Source organism: Girardinichthys multiradiatus, chromosome 4 (assembly GCF_021462225.1).
Source record: "Girardinichthys multiradiatus isolate DD_20200921_A chromosome 4, DD_fGirMul_XY1, whole genome shotgun sequence".
NCBI classification, from domain to species: domain Eukaryota; kingdom Metazoa; phylum Chordata; class Actinopteri; order Cyprinodontiformes; family Goodeidae; genus Girardinichthys; species Girardinichthys multiradiatus.
This window is the reverse complement of record NC_061797.1, coordinates 14,673,759-14,697,880: the sequence shown is the minus strand read 5'-3', so window position 1 is coordinate 14,697,880 and position 24,122 is coordinate 14,673,759. Positions and strand designations below refer to the sequence as shown.

At 39.8% G+C, this 24,122-nt stretch overlaps 1 protein-coding gene across 10 annotated transcripts in view; it reads left to right on the top strand.

Annotated features, from left to right (window-relative positions):
• Positions 1 to 24,122, top strand: part of csnk1g1 (casein kinase 1, gamma 1) — a 29,343-nt gene that overhangs the window by 2,080 nt on the left and 3,141 nt on the right. For 2 of the 10 annotated variants that reach the window (XM_047364010.1, XM_047364003.1), the window contains exons 2-12: positions 5,451 to 5,865; positions 6,563 to 6,603; positions 7,201 to 7,270; positions 14,369 to 14,517; positions 14,630 to 14,864; positions 15,298 to 15,383; positions 16,566 to 16,650; positions 17,270 to 17,418; positions 17,505 to 17,612; positions 20,551 to 20,664; positions 22,579 to 22,682. In XM_047364010.1, coding sequence (XP_047219966.1) covers positions 5,679 to 5,865; positions 6,563 to 6,603; positions 7,201 to 7,270; positions 14,369 to 14,517; positions 14,630 to 14,864; positions 15,298 to 15,383; positions 16,566 to 16,650; positions 17,270 to 17,418; positions 17,505 to 17,612; positions 20,551 to 20,664; positions 22,579 to 22,682 — 1,328 coding nt within the window. In that variant the 5' untranslated portion in view covers positions 5,451 to 5,678. Of the gene's footprint in view, positions 1 to 5,450; positions 5,866 to 6,562; positions 6,604 to 7,200; positions 7,271 to 14,365; positions 14,518 to 14,629; positions 14,865 to 15,297; positions 15,384 to 16,565; positions 16,651 to 17,269; positions 17,419 to 17,504; positions 17,613 to 20,550; positions 20,665 to 22,578; positions 22,683 to 24,122 lie in introns of all 10 variants that reach the window. The other 8 variants (XM_047364001.1, XM_047364004.1, XM_047364005.1 and 5 more) reach the window with 4 other exon arrangements.

Genomic DNA, 24,122 nt, shown 5'->3' with positions numbered 1-24,122 from the left:
ACATGTGTGTCAGCTCTGGTTTGAAAACCAGATAAAAAAAGTTAAAAGTTCTTTATAGATTGAGGCGCACAGGTACGTGATGTTGGGGAACCAGTGTATTTGTAAGTAAGCGCAATCTAAATTGTGATCAGTTGGAGTTTATTGAAAAGGAGAAGCAGCTGGTAGCTGGCACTGCCACAGTGGGAGTCTGCGCTGTTGGCAGTCCCCCCCTCAAAGGCTGATCTTTTCACTGAAGGTTAATCACCGCACTCTGAGCCTTGGTGCTTTTTATTCAAGAAAAATATTCCTTATAATAAATGTAAAACAGCTGAAAGGCAGATTTGTTGGTTATAATCAAAGTTTTTATACAAGTATTTGCCATTATAGATAAGATTTTATATAACATGAGAAAATAAATTGCCTTATTAACCTTTTACCAATAAATTAGTTTTGGTATTCATCAGTATTGTCATTTTATTATTTTCTTACTAACAACTGCTAATCACAGTCCATGCTGTGCGGAGTCATACAAAATCAACACAGCTTTTTTTTTATTCAAATAGCATGTTACCAGTTGGCATTTTAATGTGATCGACTAAATATAACTGGATTACAATCTGGATTGAACTGGACTGTACGTATTTGGATCAGAATGCATGGTGTTGAAGTGGATTGGTTTTAATTGTGTTCATAATAATTGGATTTTCTATAACTAGATAGAAATTGGAGCCGTTTGTCTCCTGTATTTGTCTTTTGAATGTAGTTGAAAGTCTATTAAGACCATCAAACAGTGGATAACTGTGATAGAACTCATTTACAAATTAAAACATTACATATAGCCATCACTAATGTATGTTTTACACTTGGATGTTCCCAAACTTTCCAGCCTTTGACCCCAAAATAACAGTGCCAGAGACTGGCAACCCCCCTAAAAATACATATCATTTTTACACAGATTTATTTGTAAAATATATAGTGAAATAATCAAATGTATTTTGAATTTATTTATTTTTTTATGAAATTGGATTATTTAATTTGGTCATATTTTATTATTTTTTATGGGGCATTTTATGGTACATTTCTTTAATTCATGGTACATTTATTTATTTCATGATAAATTAATTTATTTAATCTGTCCCTTTTGGCCTTCCATACTCCTCATCGATCACATTGAGATGATTCTGAAAATCCTCTCGCAAGCCCCCCACATGGTGTCTTGGAACCCCCCGGGGGGTCTTGACCCCCACTTTGGGAACCTCTGTTTTACACTATCCCAGAATATGTGCTTGAGGAGTTTGATACCTGTGTAATAATGGAAGTCTTGATCAATAAAGGTTGGAAGGATTGCAGATGTTCCAGGTGTCGTGACATTTGCAAGTTTCTCCAAGTGGTTATAATCACTAAGGATATGTTAAAACGATTTTGTGTAGTTTCTGTCTGAGGAATGCATGTTGCTTCAAGCATTTCCAACAGGTGTGTATGATGAAATATGTCCTCATTTTATCTGGAGACCCGGTGCTTTCACATGATCGAAGGCTGGGGATTCCCCTCCTCACATCCAACCTTAAAGCCGCAGGGCTAACACACCGCTGCTACACTCTTTACACAGCTTCAGCTGAAAGTTATCTTCTGCACAGGCAGCTGCTATTTCCAGACACATGCTTAGTGGCAGGAGCTTCCACCATATATTAGCTCTCTTCTTGTATATTAGCATATTCAATAATTTAAAATAACATGGGGGGGGGTGTTGCATTTTGTTTTAGAACCTTTGAACTTCAAGAATTAGGATATTGGAGCACTTCCATGTTTACTTCTCCATAGTCATCTTCAGGTTGGGCATGTCTAGACACGTTTGAGATCCAGGGTGACCGTAGAAAATGGTGTAAAACATTTGAGCTGGAAATGTAAAACGGGATGTAATCGCTTGTTTAAAACCGAAAAGCAACAATTATTTCCACTGCTGCCGCTAAAATAATCTAACTCATTCATTATTACAGGTATTACCTGTAACATTTGTTTGATATTAAGCAGAAATTTAAAGTAAACACCCCCTAAATTCAGTAGTAGACTAGTAGTGTTACATTTATTTGGCCTTCTTTACTCCCCTTACAGCTGTAAAGTAAACTGCGGCGCCTCTGATACAATCGGTGATAATTGTGTGGCTTGAACTGAATGATGCATTTTGAGCGGCCGGCTCTTGTGTCAAGATGGGGAGCTCTTCCTCAATTGCTAGTCAAAACGCTTAGATTAGATCGGCCCACAAATCCTCATTAGCCACAGCGGAAGCTGTTCCGGCCCTAGCACAGGTCCTAGCTCCCGAAACGTGCTTTTATTGTTGTGGTGTTATGCTCTTGGTTTTATATAACAGCAACGGCGCTCAGTTGCCCTTGAGAGCAAACAAGCTGTCTTTGATGCTCAGATCAGTGCAGGCAACACTGAGCATGAGTCACTCTGAAGTCCACACACAATACCTTCAGTAGCAACCTTACCATGCTCAGGAATTACACCATTGTCATGAAAACAGTCATAGTGTTTTTTTTCCTCCACACTGAATTCCTAATTGTTTTATTTATATATATATATATATAGATATATATACTTTCGTGCATTAAAAAAAATCTGAATTGTTTAGTTTGCTGCAGTCGCCTAGTGAGCTGAATTTTAACAGTATATAGTAAGAGAACGTCACGTCGTCTTCTTATTACGTAATAAAACACTGAGCTCTCTTTATCATCAGTAATCAAATGATTACTGGGTTGCAGCCGTGGGTGGTGTGATGCGTTCGTGATCATATACTACGGCTTAAGCTTTGTGTTGATGCTAAAAGTGGTCGATGTGTGAGATATTAAACAGCCGATGTTTTCTGTGACCACTGCGACTTGATTACTATCTCTTAAGGACGGCTGTGTTTTCACGGTGAACCACCCCTGCTTGTTCTAAAGGTTGTGAATGAGTCATGCTCATCTTTGATGAGGAAAGCTCCTCCTGGTATGGTAAACGTACATTTAGAGCAGTTTGAACCATATTTGCCAATAGACAGCTGTAAGCTGCAAGAAGCTCTGGAAGCTACACACAGGCAAATAATGAGATGTAAAAATAAGCTTTTCTCTTTGTCATTTTGCAGTCATAGTAAAAAGAAAGAACACCCTCTTTAAATTCTATCTCTTTACCTATCAGAACATAGAAAAAATGACCTGGTATTTACCAGGGTCTAAAAACGCCTGTCAGATTCCACCCAGTTATATTTAATGGCTTTAACTCCAGTCACTTTAGGTAAATGTTTGCTGTTTGACTTAATCAGTCTCTCACATCAATGTGGAGGAATTTTGGCCCAGTTTTCTGTACACAACAGTACTTTATTGCCTCCACGGCCTGATTTTGACCCGGTTTCATCAGCTGGACAGATGGCCTCACCTTTGAATACAGAAGTATACAGAAGAGTTCGTGGTCAACCCTGTTTTTGCAAGGTTTCCTGATCCTGTGGTTGCAGATCAAGCCCCAATCTTCATCAGTCTATCAACATGCTTAACAGTTAGTGTGTAATGATTTAGCTTATATCCAGTTTGATTCATGGCACACATCTCTACCTAGATTTGATCTGTCCAAAGGACACTGTTCTGTGTGTTCTGGTTCATTCAGATGCAACCTAAGCCAGCCTGCCACATCTTTTCAGAGAATAGAGGATTTCTCCCAGAAACTCTCCCAAATAAGCCAAGCTTTCAGTTTGGCCCCTTTTTAGTCGTTTTACAGTTGTACTATTATTTTAAATGCTAAGACCTGAAAAGTCCGAGACACAGCTCTGGTTTGTTTGTTTGTTTCTTTATTTAATTCGCATTTTCTTGGTTTTGCTTGGGTTTTCCTTGAAGTAGGACCACTGTTAGGACCTCGCTGTAGATGGACAGACTTCAGATTGCTTGGCAATGGGATTATGACCTCTCCCACACTGACGGGCATCAGCAGTTGCTTCTCTAAGGTTACAGCTGCACGGCATAACGAATCAACCTTCATTGCACAATCAGTGTGTGCAATTTTGCAATCACAAAAGGACTGCTTGGATGCAATATTTAGTAGGATTTTATCTTTCAAGTGTCATGCATTCACATTGTGCAAATCAATAATATTATTGGTCTGTTGAATGGACTTTAACTTTCTCTAAAGGCCACACGTTTAACGGCTGAGATACAGGAGCTCATAGAGAGTGGTGGCGACAAGATGGATTCATTTTAATCAATGTCACCATTCTAATTTTTAGTAATATTATTACAATTCCATATTTTCCTGAAATCATGCAACCTTTTTTAAAGTCATTGCTTGCGACTCTTCCTCTATGGTGTTGTGTTAGCAAACAGCTGTATGCTTTAGATCAGCGAACAGCTAGTAGAGGTGATCGCCTTGTTACTGAGCAGGTCGTCGCGTTAATTTGATCAGCAGCACACGGCTGCGGCCTTTCCTCTTGAATCCTATAGAAACAGCAAGGATGTACTTACTTTTTCAACTGTTTTTTTTTTTAACGATTTCATTCATTATGTCTAAAAATCTGATGTTTTTTTGTTGTTACCCATCTTGATGTTGGGTATAGATAAATGTAGAGCCTGGTTAGGAACATATTATTTTTAAGGTAAGTTTATTTATATAGCGCTTTTCAGCAACAAGACATTCAAAGCGCTGCACATGAGGAAGAACAATTACAATACAATCACAAAGGAAGTAAACACAGAAAAACAAATCAAATGATTCCCGTAATCCCTGGGAGTAATAATAATTAATAATCCTTCCGGGTTTACTGGTAGAAATTGGTTCCAAGCCACTCTTAATAATAACGTATGCTAAAAGAAGATGATAATATTGATAGTCTCATCATTCCACTGAATTCTAACTAGGGAAGCTGAGTCACTGGTACAAAACAGCTTTAATCCACATTTCAGGTGCTAATAATATATTTTTTATATTTTTAAAATGACTTAAGCCAGTTCCTGCCTGCTTGTGTAATGGAAAAACTGTGCCTAGTAACCCAGTTCTGTTTTTCCATTTAGTTATTTGCACATAAACAAAAGCGAAAGTTAAAAGCCAAACAAATACCCTGTTAATTAGAGATATTAAACAGCTGGTTCAGCTTCCCTCACTGCTTCTTTCCAACAGATTCTTGCTCTTATTTCCTTCTGCGGTTTTTCATGTTTGCTAGTAACTCCTAGAGTGAAGTTGTCTTTAAACATAGCGTTTTTAGATTTGCTTTGTCTACTATTCTGATGTTAAGAGGTCATTGCACTGTTTGCTTTGTCAGCATGTAAATAAGAGCTACCCTGGTAGGATTGTCAAGCCTTGTTCCTTTGTCCCGCTCTCTTCAACCTACTGTATATCATAGTAATACTATATAGTTAACTTTTAGATCCAAATGTCTGATGGTCCTGCTTACAAATAGAAATTTAACTTGTTCTCTCTTGATTGATCTGTTTTTTTTTTTTTTTTTACAGGTCTCCATCTTCCTTATGTGACAAATGTTGAGGTCTAATAACTGATAAAGGTGACAGGGTGAGGTCGGGGAGGCCTGCGGGTTAACTGCTCCAGCTTCTGGCCCATGAGAGGGACTTTGCCATTCAGGTGCCACCAGTAACCAGGGCTGTGGCTGCTGCGGTGGGCCCGGCCCAGGAGGCCCTTTTGTGCATCACCCGAGGCTCCTGCTGACCAGTGCTGCGCGCGCCATGGATCAACAAAGAGAGAAATATGGCGAGCGGCCGGCTAGAGGCACCAAAGTTTCGCAGGGAAGCCGGAGCGGACACTCAACCCGGCCCTCGGGCTCCTCGGGCACCTCTGGCGTTCTCATGGTGGGACCGAACTTTCGCGTCGGGAAGAAGATTGGCTGTGGAAACTTCGGGGAATTAAAGCTCGGTATGTCGGGTTTAAATCTTGTTTGAAATGAGGCCGCAGAACCAGGAGGGCATTAGGTGAGACACAGACTGTGTCAGTTACAAAGTGGCTCATGTGATGCTGAACAATCGAAGAGTCTCCTGGTCAGGTGGTCCTGAGTCTTACCCCCATTTTGTCTCATTCTGCTTCCACTTGTATCTGTACTCAAAACGTTTTGTACCAGAATACTCAACCCATGGCATATGTGTTTATTTTTCCTTGTATTTCAGTATTTCCCTGATTTATGAAGATAAAAAGGCCTAAAATGCATTCATTAACTGAAATCTTTATATTACAGCCTATTTCAGTTCATCTTCTCTCTGATCCCATTTTGGGTTGTTCAACCTGAATAAAATACAACAGGTTAGAACTCCTGATCAAACCAAAATCACCAAGTGACCTTCTGATGGTATATATTATTTATTTTGGGTCACATTTTCTTACTGTAGACAGCATGGGTATAACATACAAAATACTAAACCTCTGGTTGTTTAAGTGGGTATTAAATGTTTCACCGGTGGGTCTGAATTGATGCATGGTCAGTACGAAATGACCCGCAGTTGAATGTATCAACTTAAAGAATGATGAAGGGGTGAAATGACTACACCCATATAAAATGGTGTGATATTTTTGAAAAGCCATTTAATTAGTACCCTTACTTTACTGTCTTTTATTTCAGGTAAGAATCTCTACACAAACGAGTATGTAGCCATTAAACTGGTAAGTCGCCTGCAGTTGTACTTGAGCATTTATCTCATTCTACTGTGCTACTGTTTAAAATCGCTGAAGGTGTTTTAATATAGAGATGCACCGATTGTAGATCGGAATCAGACAAATTTTCCTTGATCATCTCTGCTCCCTTCGCTAAGGGACCTCGGCAGATCAGACACTTGAAAGTTTTATTTAACTTTTTTTTTCTAGTCATTAAATGGATAATAACTTAGAAACAACATGTTTGGCCTATAAAGTCATACAATAGTAGCATGTAGGGTTGTGCCAAATAAAAGTTAGGGACATATGCTTGGATTCATAAGTGGAAATAGACTTGCAGTCCTGTGGTTTATTTGTTGGATTCACAGCTACGAACTCTGTGAAATGAACCTGCAATAGACTGTCCTCTTTTATTCAATGTAGTTCTTAGAAAACAAAAATGAAATCAGTCAGAAGCAAAATCGGCAGGTCAGACCTCAAAGAAGACGTGAAATCAGTCGACCAAGATAAGCCCGGTCGATGCACAAAACATTTTTTGTGGGATTTTTACTATAAAAGTAATTTCTAATTCCTTTTCCTTTCTTGTTTTATGCATTCGTGTTGTAGGAACCAGTGAAGTCGAGGGCTCCACAGCTACATTTGGAATACCGGTTCTACAAAAGTCTTGGGACCACAGGTGAGATCAAAGATTTGCATTTAATTCCCTGCTGTGTTTATGCATGACTGCATGATAATGATTTCATTGTTTTGGAAGATCAGGCCAGAGATTGCATCATTTCCACAACAAGTGATTACTCATCTCAGAGCAGATATTGATGGCGTGCTGGTTTAAGAGCTTGCTTTAATCTCCAGGATGTTGTGTACAAAAGTGCATGAAAGGCCTACCTGTGGACATTTGTTGTGTGGAATAGTGACCTTTCTGAGATACCTTGTAGGGATACAGTTTCTTTTATCTGAGTTGAAGTTATGTTTCTTCTTAAAACCTTGAAAACATATTGAGGGCTTATTTTTTGGCTGGCTGAAGTATAGGACAGCCATCTTGAAGACAAATCATCAGCCAAAAGGAAAGGATTTTGGCTTTTTGTTTCTCGGTTGCCTCTCTTCCATATAGTGTTGTCTCTAGCTCAGTTAGGATCCAGGGTTTCATCTGTCGTCCCATTTATTAAAATTTCAATTACAATGTTGACATTTTTGATCCAAAGATGGTCATTCTGAGGTACATTACCTGTACTGCATCTTGCCATCTTTTCCCAGGTCGCAGGTTTTGGGGAGACAGATCTGTCTGTGTCCAACAGAGCCCACTAATGTTCTGCTGTTGGTGTTTTAATAGGGTGCCCCCTTACTGACAGATGTCATTCCTGCTGCTGCAGTTTCTGTTTTTCCCGACAGGGGTTGATATGTTGTCCCACCTTCTATAGGGCGTAATTTTTCTAAAGAGTCCAATAAAATGTATTTCGATGCATACAGCTGCAGTCTTCAATGAAGTAACATCTTACTCCTATTGATAGTGGTTTCACGTCATGCAGTTTGCTAACAAACTAGGCTACCCTTAGCATGTTCACTCTGTTTTGATATGACTCATTGATAATGTGGCTGAAAGCATATTTTGGTGCAGTTCCAGTTAATCGCTTGCTAATAAAACTTGTTTCTTTTTTTCTAAAGCTCGCTGATTTGCTTTAAAATTGTAACTCTTGCCAGCTGTTGGTGGATGTCTTAGTGGAGCTCAGAGCTTTATTCTGTGATAAAGACTTCACACCTAATAATTAATAGCAACCATTAATTGTTGCTATCTTCAAACTGGAAGGACGTGAGGTCAGTGCTGTTAGTGTGAACATTATGTACTCAGATTTTCTTTTGTTACATTTCCGGTTCATTATTATTAAATATTTATTATGGAGTTTCATAGTCCAAGATTTATTATTGGGTCTTGTTTATATGTATATATTTTATCAGTTATCTGTTCCGTTTTCCTTATAATGCCAAACCTGCCACTTTTGATGTTAGTATTTCTATGATCTAACTCTTTAATAAAGAGATTACTTTTCTCAGAAACGTGGTGTATCGTGTAAATTTGTTGCTAAATATTCACTATATTGCCAAAAGTATTGACTTGTCTGCCTTCACACACAGATGGACTTCAATCTATAGGGTTGTGTAATGTTGTCTAGACAGTTGACTGGTGTGTTTATGGGATGTTTTGACCGTTCCTCCAGAGGTGCATTTCTGAGGTCAGACACTGATGTTGGACGAGAAGGCCTGCCTTGCAATCTGTGGTATAATTCTTCCCAAAGGTGTTCTGTTGGGCTGAGGTCAAGACTTCCTGCAGACCAAACTTGCTCCTAGATATCCTTATAGATCTTACTTTGTGCACCGTCCTGTTGAAACAGGGTGGAGTCATCTCAAACTGGTGGCTTGAAGTTGGGAGCAGGAACCTGTCCAAAATGGCCTAGTATGCTAAAGCATTAAGAGCTCCTTTTACTGTAACCAAGGGGTGGAGTGCAACTCCTGATCAAAGCCTTACACCATAATCTACTCTGCACCAAACTTTACATGTCACACAGTGTAGCCAGGCAGGTGCTGTTCTCCTGGCAACTGCCAAACCCAGACTCCTCCACTGGATTACCAGACAGGGAGCAGGATTTAACACGTCTTAATGCTTTAGGGAGTGTTTTCCACCACTTTGCACCTGGCGATGTAAGACTTGTATACAGCTATGCAGTAACACTTTGGGGCTTAGTTGCTGTCTTTCCACTTTGTTGTAGTACTGCCAACAGTCGACTGCAGAATATTCGGTCACGAGAAAACTTGACTGTTTAAAAATGTTTGTAGAAGGAGTCTGCATGTTCGATTTTATACACCAGAGACCACAGAGGTGATCAGAACACCTGAATTCAACGATTGGCAATTTTCTTTTGCCAATATTCTTTATTTTCCACACATCCTCTTTGAAGTTTTTGGTTATGATAATTACATAAAAGCCTAATGTGTCAGATAAAATACATTATGCAGAAAACTTATAATGAAGACTGGCTACCAGGCTGGTCCAATTTAGCCATGAAACCTCCCACACTAAAATGACAGGTGTTTCAGTTTCATTGTCCAACCCCTGTGTGTGTGTGTGTGTATATATATATATATATATATATATATATATATAGTGCAATGGGGTGAATGTAAAAGTAAATCAAACTTCTGTGAAATCAAACTGTCCACTTAGGAAGCAACACTGATTGACAATCAATTTCACATCCTGTTGTGTAAATGAAATAGACAACAGGGGAAAATCTTTGGTGATTAGCAAGACACTCAATAAAGGAGTGTTTCTGCAGGTGGGGACCACAGACCACTTCTCAGTACCTACGCTTTCTGGATGATGTTTTGGTCACTTTTGAATGTTGGTGGTGCTTTCACACTTGTGGTAGCATGAGACGGACTCTACAACCCACACAAGTGGCTCAGGTAGTGCAGCTCATCCAGGATGGCACATCAATACGAGCTGTGGCAAGAAGGTTTCCTGTGTCTGTCAGCGTAGTGTCCAGAACCTGGAGGTGCTACCAGGAGGCAGGCCAGTACACCAGGAGACGTGGAGGAGGACGTAGGAGGGCAACAACCCAGCAGCAGGACCGCTACCTCCGCCTTTGTGGAAGGAGGAACAGGAGGAGCACTGCCAGAGCCCTGCAAAATGACCTCCAGCATGCCACAAATGTGCATGTGTCTGCACAAACGGTTAGAAACCGACTCCATGAGGATGGTATGAGGGCCCGACGTCCACAAATGAGGGTTGTGCTCACAGCCCAACACCGTGCAGGATGCTTGGCATTTGCCAGAGAACACCAGGATTTGTAAATTCGCCGCTGGCGCCCTGTGCTCTTCACCGATGAAAGCAGGTTCACACTGAGCACATGTGACAGAGTCTGGAGACACCGTGGAGAGCGATCTGCTGCCTGCAACATCCTTCAGCATGACCGGTGTGGCAGTGGGTCAGTAATGGTGTGTGGTGGCATTTCTTTCCGTGTGCTCGCCAGAGGTAGCCTGACTGCCATTAGGTACCGAGATGAGATCCTCAGACCCCTTGTGAGACCATATGCTGGTGTGGTTGGTCCTGGGTTCCTCCTAATGCAGGACAATGCTAGACCTCATGTGGCTGAGTGTGTCAGCAGTTCCTGCAAGATGAAGACATTGAAGCTATGGACTGGCCCGCCCGTTCCCCAGACCTGAATCCGATTCTAGGACATCATGTCTCGCTCCATCCACCAACGTCACGTTGCACCACAGACTGTCCAGGAGTTGGCGGATGCTTTAGTCCAGGTCTGGGAGGAGATCCCTCAGGAGACCATCTGCCGTCTCATCAGGAGCATGTCCAGGTGTTGTAGGGAGGTCATACAGGTACATGGAGGCCACACACAATACTGAGCCTCATTTTGACTTGTTTTAAGGACATTACATCATAGTTGGATCAGCCTCTAGTGTGTTTTTCCACTTAAATTTCGGGTGTGTCTCCAAATCCAGGCCTCCAATGGTTAATAAATTTGATTTCCATTGATGATTTTTGTGTGATTTTGTGTCAGCACATTCAACTTTGTACAGAACAAAGTATTTAATGAGAATATTTCATTCATTCAACTCTAGGATGTGTTATTTGAATGTTCCCCTTATTTTTTTGAGCAGTGTGTATATATACATATTTATGTGTGTGTGTGTATGTATGTATATATATATATATATATATTTATGTATGTGTGTGTATGTATGTTTAAAGCCTCCAATAAACAGTTTGATTTATCAAAATCTCAACTCATAGAAAACAATTAAAAAGCTTAAAGGCACAGCTTGGCTTTAAAGCTGTTTCACTGTAATTTATGATTCTTGACGAGATTTTGGGTTTCCTCAGGTCCATATGATATCCACGCTGGGACAATAATGGCTATTGTTCTGCAAGAGGCAAAGACTGGGAAAGGCCAACTGTGCGGAAACCTATTAAATATTTTGCAAGCAGGCCTGCCTCTCTTAGCTCCAACCTACCTCTGCCCTCTTCTCCAGATGGGATAATGTGACCTCATTTGTTCTTGGCTGCTCGCTGTACCACATTCCTCTCAGCTGACAGGGTTGTTTTGCATCTGTGGGTCAGTGTTTTTATGAATCCATGCGACTTTACTCAGTTGATGTGTCAGGTGTAGTTCTCTCGTGCGAAACCAAATGTCTCTGGATATTAATGAGGATGATTCCATTATGGCGTAAGAGTCTGCGTTTAGGTATTCAGCTAGAATCATCCAGGAAGAGTTCTGTTGTTTGCTGGATCTAACAAAATCATGATGATCCTTCTAGTTAGGAGGATCATGTTTGAGGAGGACATCAGTTTGTCTAAGGGTGGGTTTACACAGCAGAGGTGTTGAAGGTGTCTGTCACATCATGAAACACTACATGTAAAAACGGCTTCTTTTCAGAGTAAACCTCTCGTTCTCCAGTTTGGAAGGGATGAAACCAGCTGGATTAGAGAAACCTGAGAGCGATGTTTTTGTGTGGTTTTAGACGTGTTCAAGCCCAGCCTTATTTCCAAGCATAAAAATATGAGGTTCTAAAAGATGAATATTATTTTCTTAGCCTTTTATCTGAGTCACATTGCTTTTTTGAAGTCTGAAGCCAGCCTTCTTTTCTTTGCATTTTGTGTATCAAGTAGCTTTCTTCAGTTCTCAAGCTATCCAAAGGATTTTCAAGAAGTTTATATTTTAAATTAAACTCACAATTTATATTTAAAAACAGGTAAACATGAGATGCCCTACAGAATTAAAAGGATCATTTATGCCCTGTACTATAAACCATTTGCCTCACATTTGTGCTTGTGTCATCCCTGATGTTTGGTTGCTCCCAACCCCTGACCAGTCTCGTTTTAACCGTCTCCACTAATTTATAGCACATATTTTATCTGAACCGTTTTAGCCCTTCCACAGCTCATTCCTGTGGTACAATTAGCAACCCACAGAACTACATAATGGCATCCAGAAACACAGGATGCAGCACAGCATGCCTTTTACAGTCCCATGCATTACCTACTGCCATTCATGCCACTTTTCACAATTTAGGATCAATACCTAAAGCATTTTGAGAAAACAAATTTGGACATGTTGTATGAATAGATGTACTAATCAGAATTTTGTGTCGGGGTTCCGGCCTGTAGTTCTCGTAAAGCCGCTACTTAATTTAGCCAATTTAAATTTCTCTTTATGAACCACAAGAAAAGCTTATAATTTATACAAGGAACAGAGCAGTTGCTGTAAAACAGTTTTACTTCTTTGAAATGAAGACAAAATGATTATAGATGACATTTATATTCACTAATGGCATGGTTAGGGTTGGTCGATAGTCTCTATTTGCAGTCTAGGGGATGTAAATATCTGATATCTAATCAGAAGTTACAGCTTTTTGTAAGAGCTAAACAGCCACTGCGGCTCAGTTCATTTCTCTCATGTCTTAGCTTTTTATTTGTTTTAAATTTGCATTTATTGTTTTTTAAGTGAAGCTTATTTTTATTGTCCTTTTTAATGTATTTGTTGGTATCGTCATTGCCAACGCTTCCAAATCCAGAATGCTCAATGATGGGCAGCGGTTGAAAGCTCAAAATGGAAAAATGTTGAAACCTCCTTTCAGATTTTTTGTTATCAGCTGAAACCCTCTCTTAACATCTCACTGATACAGACAAAACACAACTCTGAGTCTTCTTCACACAGCCACACTGAGAAGTGTTATTGCCAGTACAACCTGGTAGCACTTCAGAAAAATCCGAAACAAATTGTCTTATCAAGTTTCTGACTGGCCAGGCACCGATCGGTGCTGATCAAGCTGAAATTCAACCGGTTACCACCTGATTTATCTGCTGGTAACTGGTTCATGTGTGTGTGTGTGTCTGAGATGTATTTCAGTTTCATTTGCTGATTGTTGCTCTTTTTATTAAGCACTTATTTTTATCAGCCAATGTTAAGAATCAAACTATCTGCTTGGAATTGCAAACAAAAATCTTAGACGTTTTCAACAATAACATTCATCTCCTTCTTTGTAAAGCTTCTGTACGAGTACCAGTTTCCCATGATTGACACCACCTTAGTTCAGTAGACTTTTAAAACAAGATTGAAGCCTTCTGTGAACTTTCTTGGAATTACACTTTTAATAGAGACTGACTGGCAGTAACTTTGAGTTATGGTTCCTTGAAGCCAATTACCAGTTTGACCTGATTTCCTGATCTCTGCATAGGATGCGGTCAGGATGACAGCAGGGTGGAGGCCTCCGCTTACGGCATCTCTGGCTGCATTTGGATGTTTTTGCATAGAGAAAAATAATGTCGCGTGGAAGCAGCTCCAGCTTTTTTATTTTTGTTTTAATGTTCATTTGTAACAAAGAGCTTCAGTACCCAGAAGACCAGCATGACCAACAACCCAAACAGAGTAGTATAAGGGCCTCACCTCTACCATCATTATAGTCACATGAAACTGCCCACTCAGCATTAAACTGCTCAGTGGCAAGTAATAAAAAAATAGGAGCCAAGATGATGAATGCATTAAAATGTGAAGCGGTTAGACTGAGTGGAGCTTAGAGGATCTGATTGTAAACAGAGTTTGTTCTGCGAGGCTGTTAAAATATTTTATTTCTGTTTTGCCACTAGTACTCCCAGCCGAAACAATGGAGAGACAGAGTATTCTGTTTTCTTAGTGAGGGTAGGATGTGTGGGATGTTTCTACTTTGTCTTTTCTCAAGTCTTTGTGTCATTCTTCTCTTCTAGCAGAGGGCGTGCCTCAGGTGTTCTACTTCGGCCCCTGTGGGAAGTACAACGCCATGGTTATGGAGCTGCTGGGGCCGAGTCTAGAGGACCTCTTTGACCTTTGTGACAGGAGCTTTTCATTAAAGACTGTCTTAATGATTGCAATTCAGCTGGTGGGTACCAGTGATGTAGAGCTCAGCGTTACTGAACAGTGGTTTGTTCATGTCTTTTTTGGGAGGAAGGGGGATGTTTCCTGCTGCTGATTCCTCTGTTTGTCCCCACCAGATATCTAGAATGGAGTACGTGCACTCTAAGAATCTCATCTACAGAGATGTCAAGCCTGAAAACTTTCTCATCGGAAGGCAAGGGAATAAAAAGGAGCACATCATCCACATCATTGACTTCGGCCTGGCCAAAGAGTACATCGACCCCGAGACCAAAAAACACATTCCGTACCGGGAGCATAAGAGCCTGACTGGTACTGCCAGATACATGTCCATCAACACACATTTAGGCAAAGGTAAGATGACGTTAAAGCTGTGTCTCTCTGAAGGTTTCATATATACAGCGCCTTGCAAACGTTCTCGTAACTCTCCCATTTTTGTCTTGTTGAAAACCCAAAATCCAATGTGTTTTCTTTAGATTTTATGTATTAAATTAACACTAATTAATACATATTTTGAAGTGGAAGGAAAAGGGTTTAAGATTTTTTTGGCAAATAATAATCTGGAAAGTATTTTAAAGTTCTTTGTATTTACACTCAGCCCCCTTAACTCTAATATTCCTAAAAAAAAAAAATGACCTTACTTATTGGTAAGTGGAGCACAACTGTAGTTTCTTCTCAGTATAAACACAGCTGATCTGTAAAGGCCTCAAAGGTTGATTGGGCATATAAAGCCCTTTGTTTTTGTGTTTTTATGACAATATAACAAAAACGAAATGTGTTGATACAGAGCAAAGCCGACGAGATGACCTGGAGGCTTTGGGGCACATGTTCATGTATTTTCTGCGTGGGAGTTTACCTTGGCAAGGACTAAAGGTATGACCTGAATCTGTCAGAGAATATCTCTTTTCTTACGTAGGCAAACATTAATCAGTGCAGAGTAACACTTCACAGTTGAACATATGGGTTTTAACTGTGCATATTTAAAATCATAATTAGATTTTTCACATTTATTGTATAAAAGTCTTTCAGTAACCGTTAATGTTGATACTTAGACATTTCAGAAACATATGCTTGTTATCAATTTGGTGCAGCTTATTTCAGGAAGGGCAGCAGCAAGTCCTTACCCTTTATCAGTTCAATTCAATTTCAATTCAGTTTATTTATATAGCGCCAATTCACAACACATGTCGTCTCAAGGCTCTTCACAACAGTCAGGTACATACATTCCAATTAATCCTAACCATTGAACAGTGCAGTCAGAGTTAGTTATTTATTCAAATTGGATAAAAAGTTTTTTCTATCTAATGAAACCCTGCATATTGCATCCAGTCAGTGACTTGCAGCATTCCCTCCTCCTGGATGAGCATGTAGAGACAGTGGACAGTCACTGGCGTTGACTTTGCAGCAATCCCTCATACTGAGCATGCATGTAGCGACAGTGGAGAGGAAAAACTCCCTTTTAACAGGAAGAAACCTCCAGCAGAACCAGGCTCAGTGTGAGCGGCCATCTGCCACGACCGACTGGGGGTTTGAGAGAACAGAGCAGAGACACAAAGAGAACAAAGAAGAACTGATCCAGGAATGAGAATCCTCACTTACTCATAGAAAAATGTAAACAGTTGGTTGGAGGAGAGGACCAAATGCTGGGCTTCTGAAAGTTTAGCCATCACAGTGGCTTTCATCTGCAGATGGTCCTGATATAGACTTTATGTAGGTTTTGTAGACTGGAAAATAGGGAAGAGATGTGCACAAGTTATCTACACTTAGTACCGTGACAGGATACTTCAAGAAATACAAGTTTTGCTCAATGGGAAGACGAACCCTGATAGAGCAATGAAACTATTGCCATATGTCACTAGCATCAAATTGCTGTTACTCTATAAAAAATAGAATAGAAATGTAATAAAACACTAATTAGGAATTTACCCACCTGCATTATTCAGTAAAACGTTAACATTTAAGAGAATAGAAGTGAAATATTCTGTTATGATGTTCTTGTTAATCAGTATTGGTCTTTATAAGGTGCTTACATGCATCCTGTGGATCTTTGTTTAGGCTGACACACTGAAAGAAAGATACCAGAAGATTGGAGACACGAAACGAAACACTCCCATTGAGGTCCTCTGTGAGAACTTCCCAGGTAGGCTGATGATAACTTTATGAATGTGGATATTTGCTCTGATTCTCTGTTGTTTTCCTCCTCATAATTCTCTAAATGAAATGGTATTTACTAGAGATGCACCAATATTCAATCACCAGTTTATGAACATTTTCAAATCCTCCATATTCCACAACAGACAGAAACTGAACGCTCAAAAAAAAAAAAAAAAAAACTAAAAAAAGAGCAGCTTGGCTATAATGCGTCAACCTTCCTGTTATCGGCTGAAGCATCTCATGTTTTTGGCTCATCGGAAAAAAATGGTTTCCTTCAAGTAACTTTTTGCACCTTTTGCTTATCCTCTGACTTCCTTCCAATCATCTCACTGAAACTGAAAATATCTAACTTGGAGTCTTCTTCCCACAGTAACAACTTCCACACGGATCAGTGGCAGCACTGAAATGTGGTGTGCTCACCGGCATGATGAGGATTAGATTTTGAGTTTCTGACCGTAAAATCCACTGATTACCATCACCAATCAGACCTACCAATAAGTCATCACCAGGCGATTTCTTAGTGCATCTCTAGTATTTACATATATATGTATATCTATACTTTATCCATATCACATACATCCTTCTTTTTGTGTTCTTCCATTCAGAGGAAATGGCCACCTATTTGCGGTATGTGAGGCGGTTAGACTTCTTTGAAAAGCCTGACTACGAATATCTGAGGACTCTGTTTACTGAGCTGTTTGAGAGAAAAGGATACACCTTTGACTACACTTATGACTGGGTTGGGAGACAAATAGTAAGTGACCCATGACATGCTGATTTAAAGTTTGTGCCTTGTAATCAGCCTGATCCCTGAATTCAGCTTGTCGTCCTGTCCATCAGCCCACGCCGGTGGGATCCGTCCATATAGACTCTGGTGCCTCTGCAGTCACGAGAGACAGCCATCCTCACAGAGACCGGCCCTCGCAGCACCCTCCAGTTAGAAATCAGGTATGTTATGGTTTTCTTTTCACCCCTGGGAGAGCTTTTGACACGATTTAACTCCAGTCAGCTGTTTAGCAATTTAATAAAGGTATGTACAGGAATATTTAACCCAAACTGGCCTTTTTTTACTCTTGTAAATAATGTATTATAGAAGAGTTTCTGGAAAAACTGCATGGAATTGCCACTAATATTTTAACCTTCAACAACAACTGTAAATAAGACATAAATCAGTTAATAATCTTTTTTTTTATGAAGGAAAAAGTGATATAATTGTCTAGTAAATATGACATTAAGCATTGCTTCAGGCATCAAAAATAAAAGCAAAAACTGTTTCACAAAATCCAGAGAGTGAATTCACACCTACTAGTTGGCAGCATATGCTGGATTTGTTTTGCTAGCAGCTCTACTTCGATAATAAAAACACAGCCGGGGAATGAAGTGTGGAATTCCACTGCCGGACTTAAGCAGGCGGGGAAATAAAGACCCAGCTGATTGTGCATTGTATGTATTCAGGTTGATGACGCCGCATGAGGGAGCAAGAAACGGGGAGATCAGCTGGCATTAGCAAACTCTGTGCTACTGAAGAACCGTTTAAAAGGTTCAGTCTCTCAATGTTGTTGGTCTGAGATGTTTTCCAGAAACGGTTTGATCAGACGGAGCGAGAATTCGAGTTCTGATTGGTTCAATCTGACTAACAAAATGAACGTTTTCACTGATGGCCAAGCTGAAGCAAACTAGGACAATGATCATCTTAAAGTAAACTCGTACTGTTGTAGCTTACCTGAAACACTAACCTCTTTCTTGCAGCAGAGTGAAGCTTACTGTTTATGTCCTGTGTTGAATTGAATGACACCAGTGGCAGTGGCTGTACTGGCAGTATGGATGGTGGGGCTTTCTGCTCACGAGTCTGTCTGCCTTTCAGTCATGATGCAGCAGTTCTGCAGCTCCTTGCAGGAGGCCTCACTGGGATTTTAATGTCATCTTTTTAGTTCTTTAACAGAAAACATCAACCAGGTCACATGGGCTTTATACCATCTATGAAGAAGTCTGGTCTTTTCAATCTAGGAGGCTCCTCCTTATAATACTGTGGCTAAATCTTCCAGGAAATCCAAGCAGTGTTTTCACTGAAAGCTCGGATGCTTTGCTGCAGTTGTGTAGTATACGTCTAATTTTATTTAATTAAATTTAGATGTCAGATTTAATTAAAATATCAAAAATACAAAAACAGGAAGAAATACAAATATTAGTGCTTAGAAGAACTCTGCTGACCTCTGCTTCATGTGTGTCTACCTATTGGAAGTGTATTTATTTCATTTTCATTATGCAACCGGTGGCATGTTGTTCTGTTGGTGACAAACAATATATTTAATGGATCAGTGTAAGTAAATTGGAAAAACAAATTGAAGTCATTTAGTTGACATTAAGTCAACATTTTTGGTTTGCACTCTGCTGTAAATGTCACTACCACGCAGGTGAAAATATAATGCTCATAATCTTCCCTCTGCAAAAGTATTCACACACCTTGAGGTTTTCTGTCACAATACAACCTTAAGCTTCAATGTACTTCATTGGGATTAGTTTTGATAGATGAACACAAACTAATGCATATTTGTAAAGAGGAAGAAAAATAAAATAAAGCTCTTAGCTGTATCGTTTAGTAAATAAAGTCTATCTGTGTGTAGTTGAATTTCAGTCAGCTTATAGATGTTCGGTGAAGACCTCAGAGGTACGTTACTGGTGAACAAACAGCACCATATAAACCAAGGAGCAGACAGACCAGGGGTGAGTTGGGTCATAAAATAACTTCCCAGGCTTTCAACATCTGATAGATTATGACACAATAGCAAACCTATCAAGACATGGCCGTCCATCTAAATTGACAGGCCTGGTAGGGGGGCATTAATCAGAGAGCAGTCAAGAAATCCGCGGCACCTCTGGAGGTGCTGCAGAGATCCACAGCTCAGGTGGGAGATTCTGTCAACAGAACAAGTATCAGTCGTGCAGCCCTACATGAAGGGGGCTAAGGAGAAGGTCATTGTTAAAAGAAATACAATTGAAGGCCTGTTTTTACATTGCCACAAGCCTGGTCAGATAACAACATTAAACTTTTTGGCCTATGTGTTTAGAAATAGTAAAACTGCACATTACCCTGAATATATCATTGCAATGGTAAAATAAACTGGTGGCAGCATCATGCTGTGGGGGTGATTTTCTTCTGGTATAGATCAAAGCAAATGCCTGTTTTAAAATGGGCTAGTCAAAGTCCAGACCTAAATCCAGGGCTTGAGCCATTTAGCAACAAAGAATAGGTAAAGATTTGAATCTCTACACACCTCAAAAAGACTTCAAGCTGTGATGGCAGAAAAATGTTGGTTTACAAAGTATTGATGGGGGGGGATCTTTATCTTTACCTTCAACAATGTAAAAACTATTTTTCAGTGAAATTAAATCTCGGTGAAATATAGAAGTTTGTGGCTGTGATGAGACAAAGCGTGAAAAAGTTCAAGAGATTTGAATACTTTTGCAATGCACTGTATACGTTAATCGTTCATCTTTTATAGCACCTTAAGTAGGACTTTGAGAGGAGTGTATTTTAGTAGTAGATTCAAAAGGCTTTCTGCGTGGGTGGGTGGATGTCTGTATTAGGTGTAATAAGCTGAACCGGAGGAGCTTCTGTTGTTTTGGCTTCAGACCCACTAGTTTCTGATCGAGCTCTCTGCCCTTGCTTTGATTTCATTTTTAAAATCATGCTTTTATTTGACTGTTTTTGTTTTCTTCTTCATTTGTCATGCTGCTTTCGCATGGTGCCTTGCTTCACACACCCAAATACCATCTTTTCTAATGCAATTATTCCATCACGTTCACCCTTCCTTCCCTCTCCCATTGCACCCCCCTCCCCAACCTCACTTCCCCTCACATCCCTATCGCAACCCTGACTCCCAAGCAGACAGCAGTCTCAGACCGGCGAGGAGCATGGGAGGTGCAGCCCACGCGGCAAGCAAACTCTTCCTATCTCACCTCCCACCTGGCAGCGGACAGGCACGGGGGCTCAGTACAGGTACACACCCCTTACCTGATCAGCCTACACCCCCCTCCCCTCCTCCCCCAATCTCCAAGAAGTCAGATCTGTCTCATAGTCTGAGATAAAATAACATCCTTATGCCTGCACTTAAAAAGTAAACACTAATGACTTTGGTTACATCTATAAGGTTTTCGTTCTTACCACTTTCATTTATATTTCATCAGATCTGAGATTATGTCAAATAAATAGAATGTATTTCAATTAGCTGTATCTTTTATGCCGTGAGTTAGGCTTGAGTGTGAGACAGATCTACAGCCTTTTACTTCCCACCCCCAGTTTCTTTACCCCTGGCTGGGAAATGTTATTTTCTGCTCCACCATATGCATGTGACCTGGTGCCACCCACCCCACATGTTCCAAGTGTGATTTTTGGCATCTGGAAGCAGTTTCTCATTTTGATCTCTGGTTTCTACACTTCATGACTCAGAGGCACTTCTTTTACAAAAGCAACACACCTTTTGCATGGCAGGATGAACTGGTGCTGCCAAGGAAATGCATGCTGGAAAGTGGGGCTGGGTAGTTGTGCTCAAAGGGGCATTCTGATTTAATTAAACCTCTGTTCCCAGTTTCGTAGATTATCTTTTACCTTAACAAGGTTTGATTATTAAGGTATGAGTTGTGGACAAATGACCAATTAGTCCTTCATGCCAACATCAACCAGGGAGCAGCTGATACTGTTTTGGGTCCCATAGATAAAAACAAACAGAAATCTTCTTATCCATAAAATTATTTAGAGGTGCCTGATTAGGGGAAATTATTTTTAATCTTGAAATTTTCAAACAGAAGAAAATACTGTACTTCTGTAAAGAGTTTTTAAATATATTTTTGTTATTTTGATAAGAGTGGTATATTACATAGATTCAGTACACACTGAGTGATATATTTCCAGTGTTTATTTCTGTAAGTTTTGATGATTATGGCTTCCAGCAAATATAAAACTCAGAATTCAGTTTCTCAGTGTTTGAAAATAACAGATCAATTAAAAATATAAAAAAATTAATACACAAATGTTGGCCAACTAAGTCGAGGGGAATTCTGCTGACTTGATAGTTGTTGGTATCCCTGTCGCTTGCTCACCTTTTTCTACCAACCTTTTTCCTTCCACTCAACTTTTCTTTAGGGTGCTTGGATACAGCACTCTGTGACCAGTCGACTGACTTTTTTTTTTATAAACTACATAAGGCCATGACTAAATAAAGCACAAAGTTCTATATCCCAAGCACAATACTGGAAGGTTGAGTGGAAGGAGAAACATAGGTAAATGTTTGTAAGGAATAATACAACTTAAGTTTCATTTTCTTCAAGTAATTGCTTGATAAACAAAATCTTTGCTCTCTGCTTCTTTAGTCATCTTAATAAAATCTTTATCAACAGGTATGTTACTTACTATTTGATGTCACATTAAGTTACCAGTAGGGGTTATTCTATGCACGCTTGAAGACCTAAAAGAGTGCTCTGTTTTTTCCTTCCTTTTTTTTTTTTTTTAGCAAAAACCACACTTTTTTTTTTTTTAGATTCAACATTTTCTTTGGCTTCTACCCACCATGTGTGGTTGTTAGGGCAGAAGACTCTCTGACTGGCATGCCTTGTGTCAGAGGTGAGGTCTGATTTTTGTTGGACATGGTGGTTTGGGCCGCAAAATAAAAACATTTTTCTAATCTTTTTTTTCAACCCCTACTGAAAAAGACGATTGCTGTTGTTGGCTCTTGTCACTTTGGTGCACTGGAAATAGGTTTTGAGACCTCTGAAGGAAACTTTAAACTAGAGATGACCTGGTGAAGTTTTTGTCTCTCTTGTTGTTTCTGGCCAGCATTATCGGGTAAAACTGTGAGGTGCATCGATTTTAAACAGTCGGTGGGTTAATCTGAAGTAACACTGGTCTATGCCGCAGGTGGTCAGTTCAACCAACGGCGAGCTGAATGCTGACGATCCACTGGCTCACTCCAACGCTCCGATAACAACTCAGGCCGAGGTGGAAGTTGGCGACGAACCCAAGTATGTGTCTATGCTTCTCTTTCATGTCCCTCTGTTGCTTCTCCTTCCACCAATCTTCTTCCTTCTGTACCTCTCTCTGTCCTTTTACTAAGGTGGGGTAAATTGCAGCCCAGAGGCTTGGCTGTTATAATATTTTACTAAACTCTAGTGTCTATGCAGGTTTCTTATAGTACGTACTGTGTTCTGGGTTTTACTGGCCTATTGTCCTTATCAGATTTCCCTTAACCTGCCCATTAGGACTGTAACACAAACTGCTTTATGTAAACTTTGTCCTAAACGTAAGAAATAAATGTGAAAAAACTCTGTAAATAAAGTGCTGCTGGTTCCTCGTTAGAGGTCACAGTTTTGAATCCAACACAAAATGAAGGGTTAACACGATTATCCCCATTAATGCGTCAAAGCATATGTCCCTAACCTTTATCTGATTTTGAACAACTCAACCAGAAAAAGTGCATCAAAGAACCAGCTGGTTTTTTTCCCATCTTTTCAAGCATTAACAGAAAAAACAGAAAAAAATGTTGATTATTTTTGAAATATCCCCTGGTCTTCTGACTGGTGCATCGCTGTCTTATATAACCTCAGTAAACGGTTAGTGTAGAATAGCCTGGCAGACAGTGGGGACAAGTGTTCCTTTTTAGTATTAAAGAGATGCTTCATTCTTGATTAGCATCATGCCCAAAAACCTCCAGCAGTGGTTCTTCATTTTGTTCCGCTTTGTTCACACAGATGTTTGATATGATGATCGGCTTATTTAGGACCTTCTCAAATTGAGATTTAATTTTGTTCAGACTTTAGAACAAACTTTAAGAAATGTAAACATGGATGATTGAAGCAGCTTTGCTTTGTCTGCTGAGCTAAAACCTATGAATAATTAAAACCGCATGTATGGATGGCTTTTTGACTTTTTATTTATTCATGAAGGAAAATGTCATAAATGAATAAATTACCTCACATGTGAGCCCATTGAAAATAACTGTTTCCATTAATGTTGCTCAAATATAGACTTTTCTAACACAAATTAGTTTTTATACAGTGTAACATACAATGTCAACAAGTTAATGTCGACAATTTCTCCAAATTAGTCGTCAAAAACAGAAAGACAGGAGTTGGCATTTTACTCGCTAAGCATGCTAGCGGCTAGCATGCTTAGCGAGGTTAGCGTTACCAGCCTTAAACAGCAGTTGTGATTGTAGTCCATGGTGAATGTAGATAAAGCATAAAACTACAAAGTTTTTTTGGGATTCCTTTTAGCCTTGCTGTTATTTTCTGAAGTCTCTTCTCTACTTTATCCTGAACACCTCATGGAAACTGAAAATAGCTAACTTTGATCCTTCTTCCAGCAGTAGCAACTCCTACACTAAAAACTGTAAGCGCAATGTGTTACAGCGCATTCATGATAGGACGTTTGAGTTCTGATCACCCGATCAAGATGGAAATTGG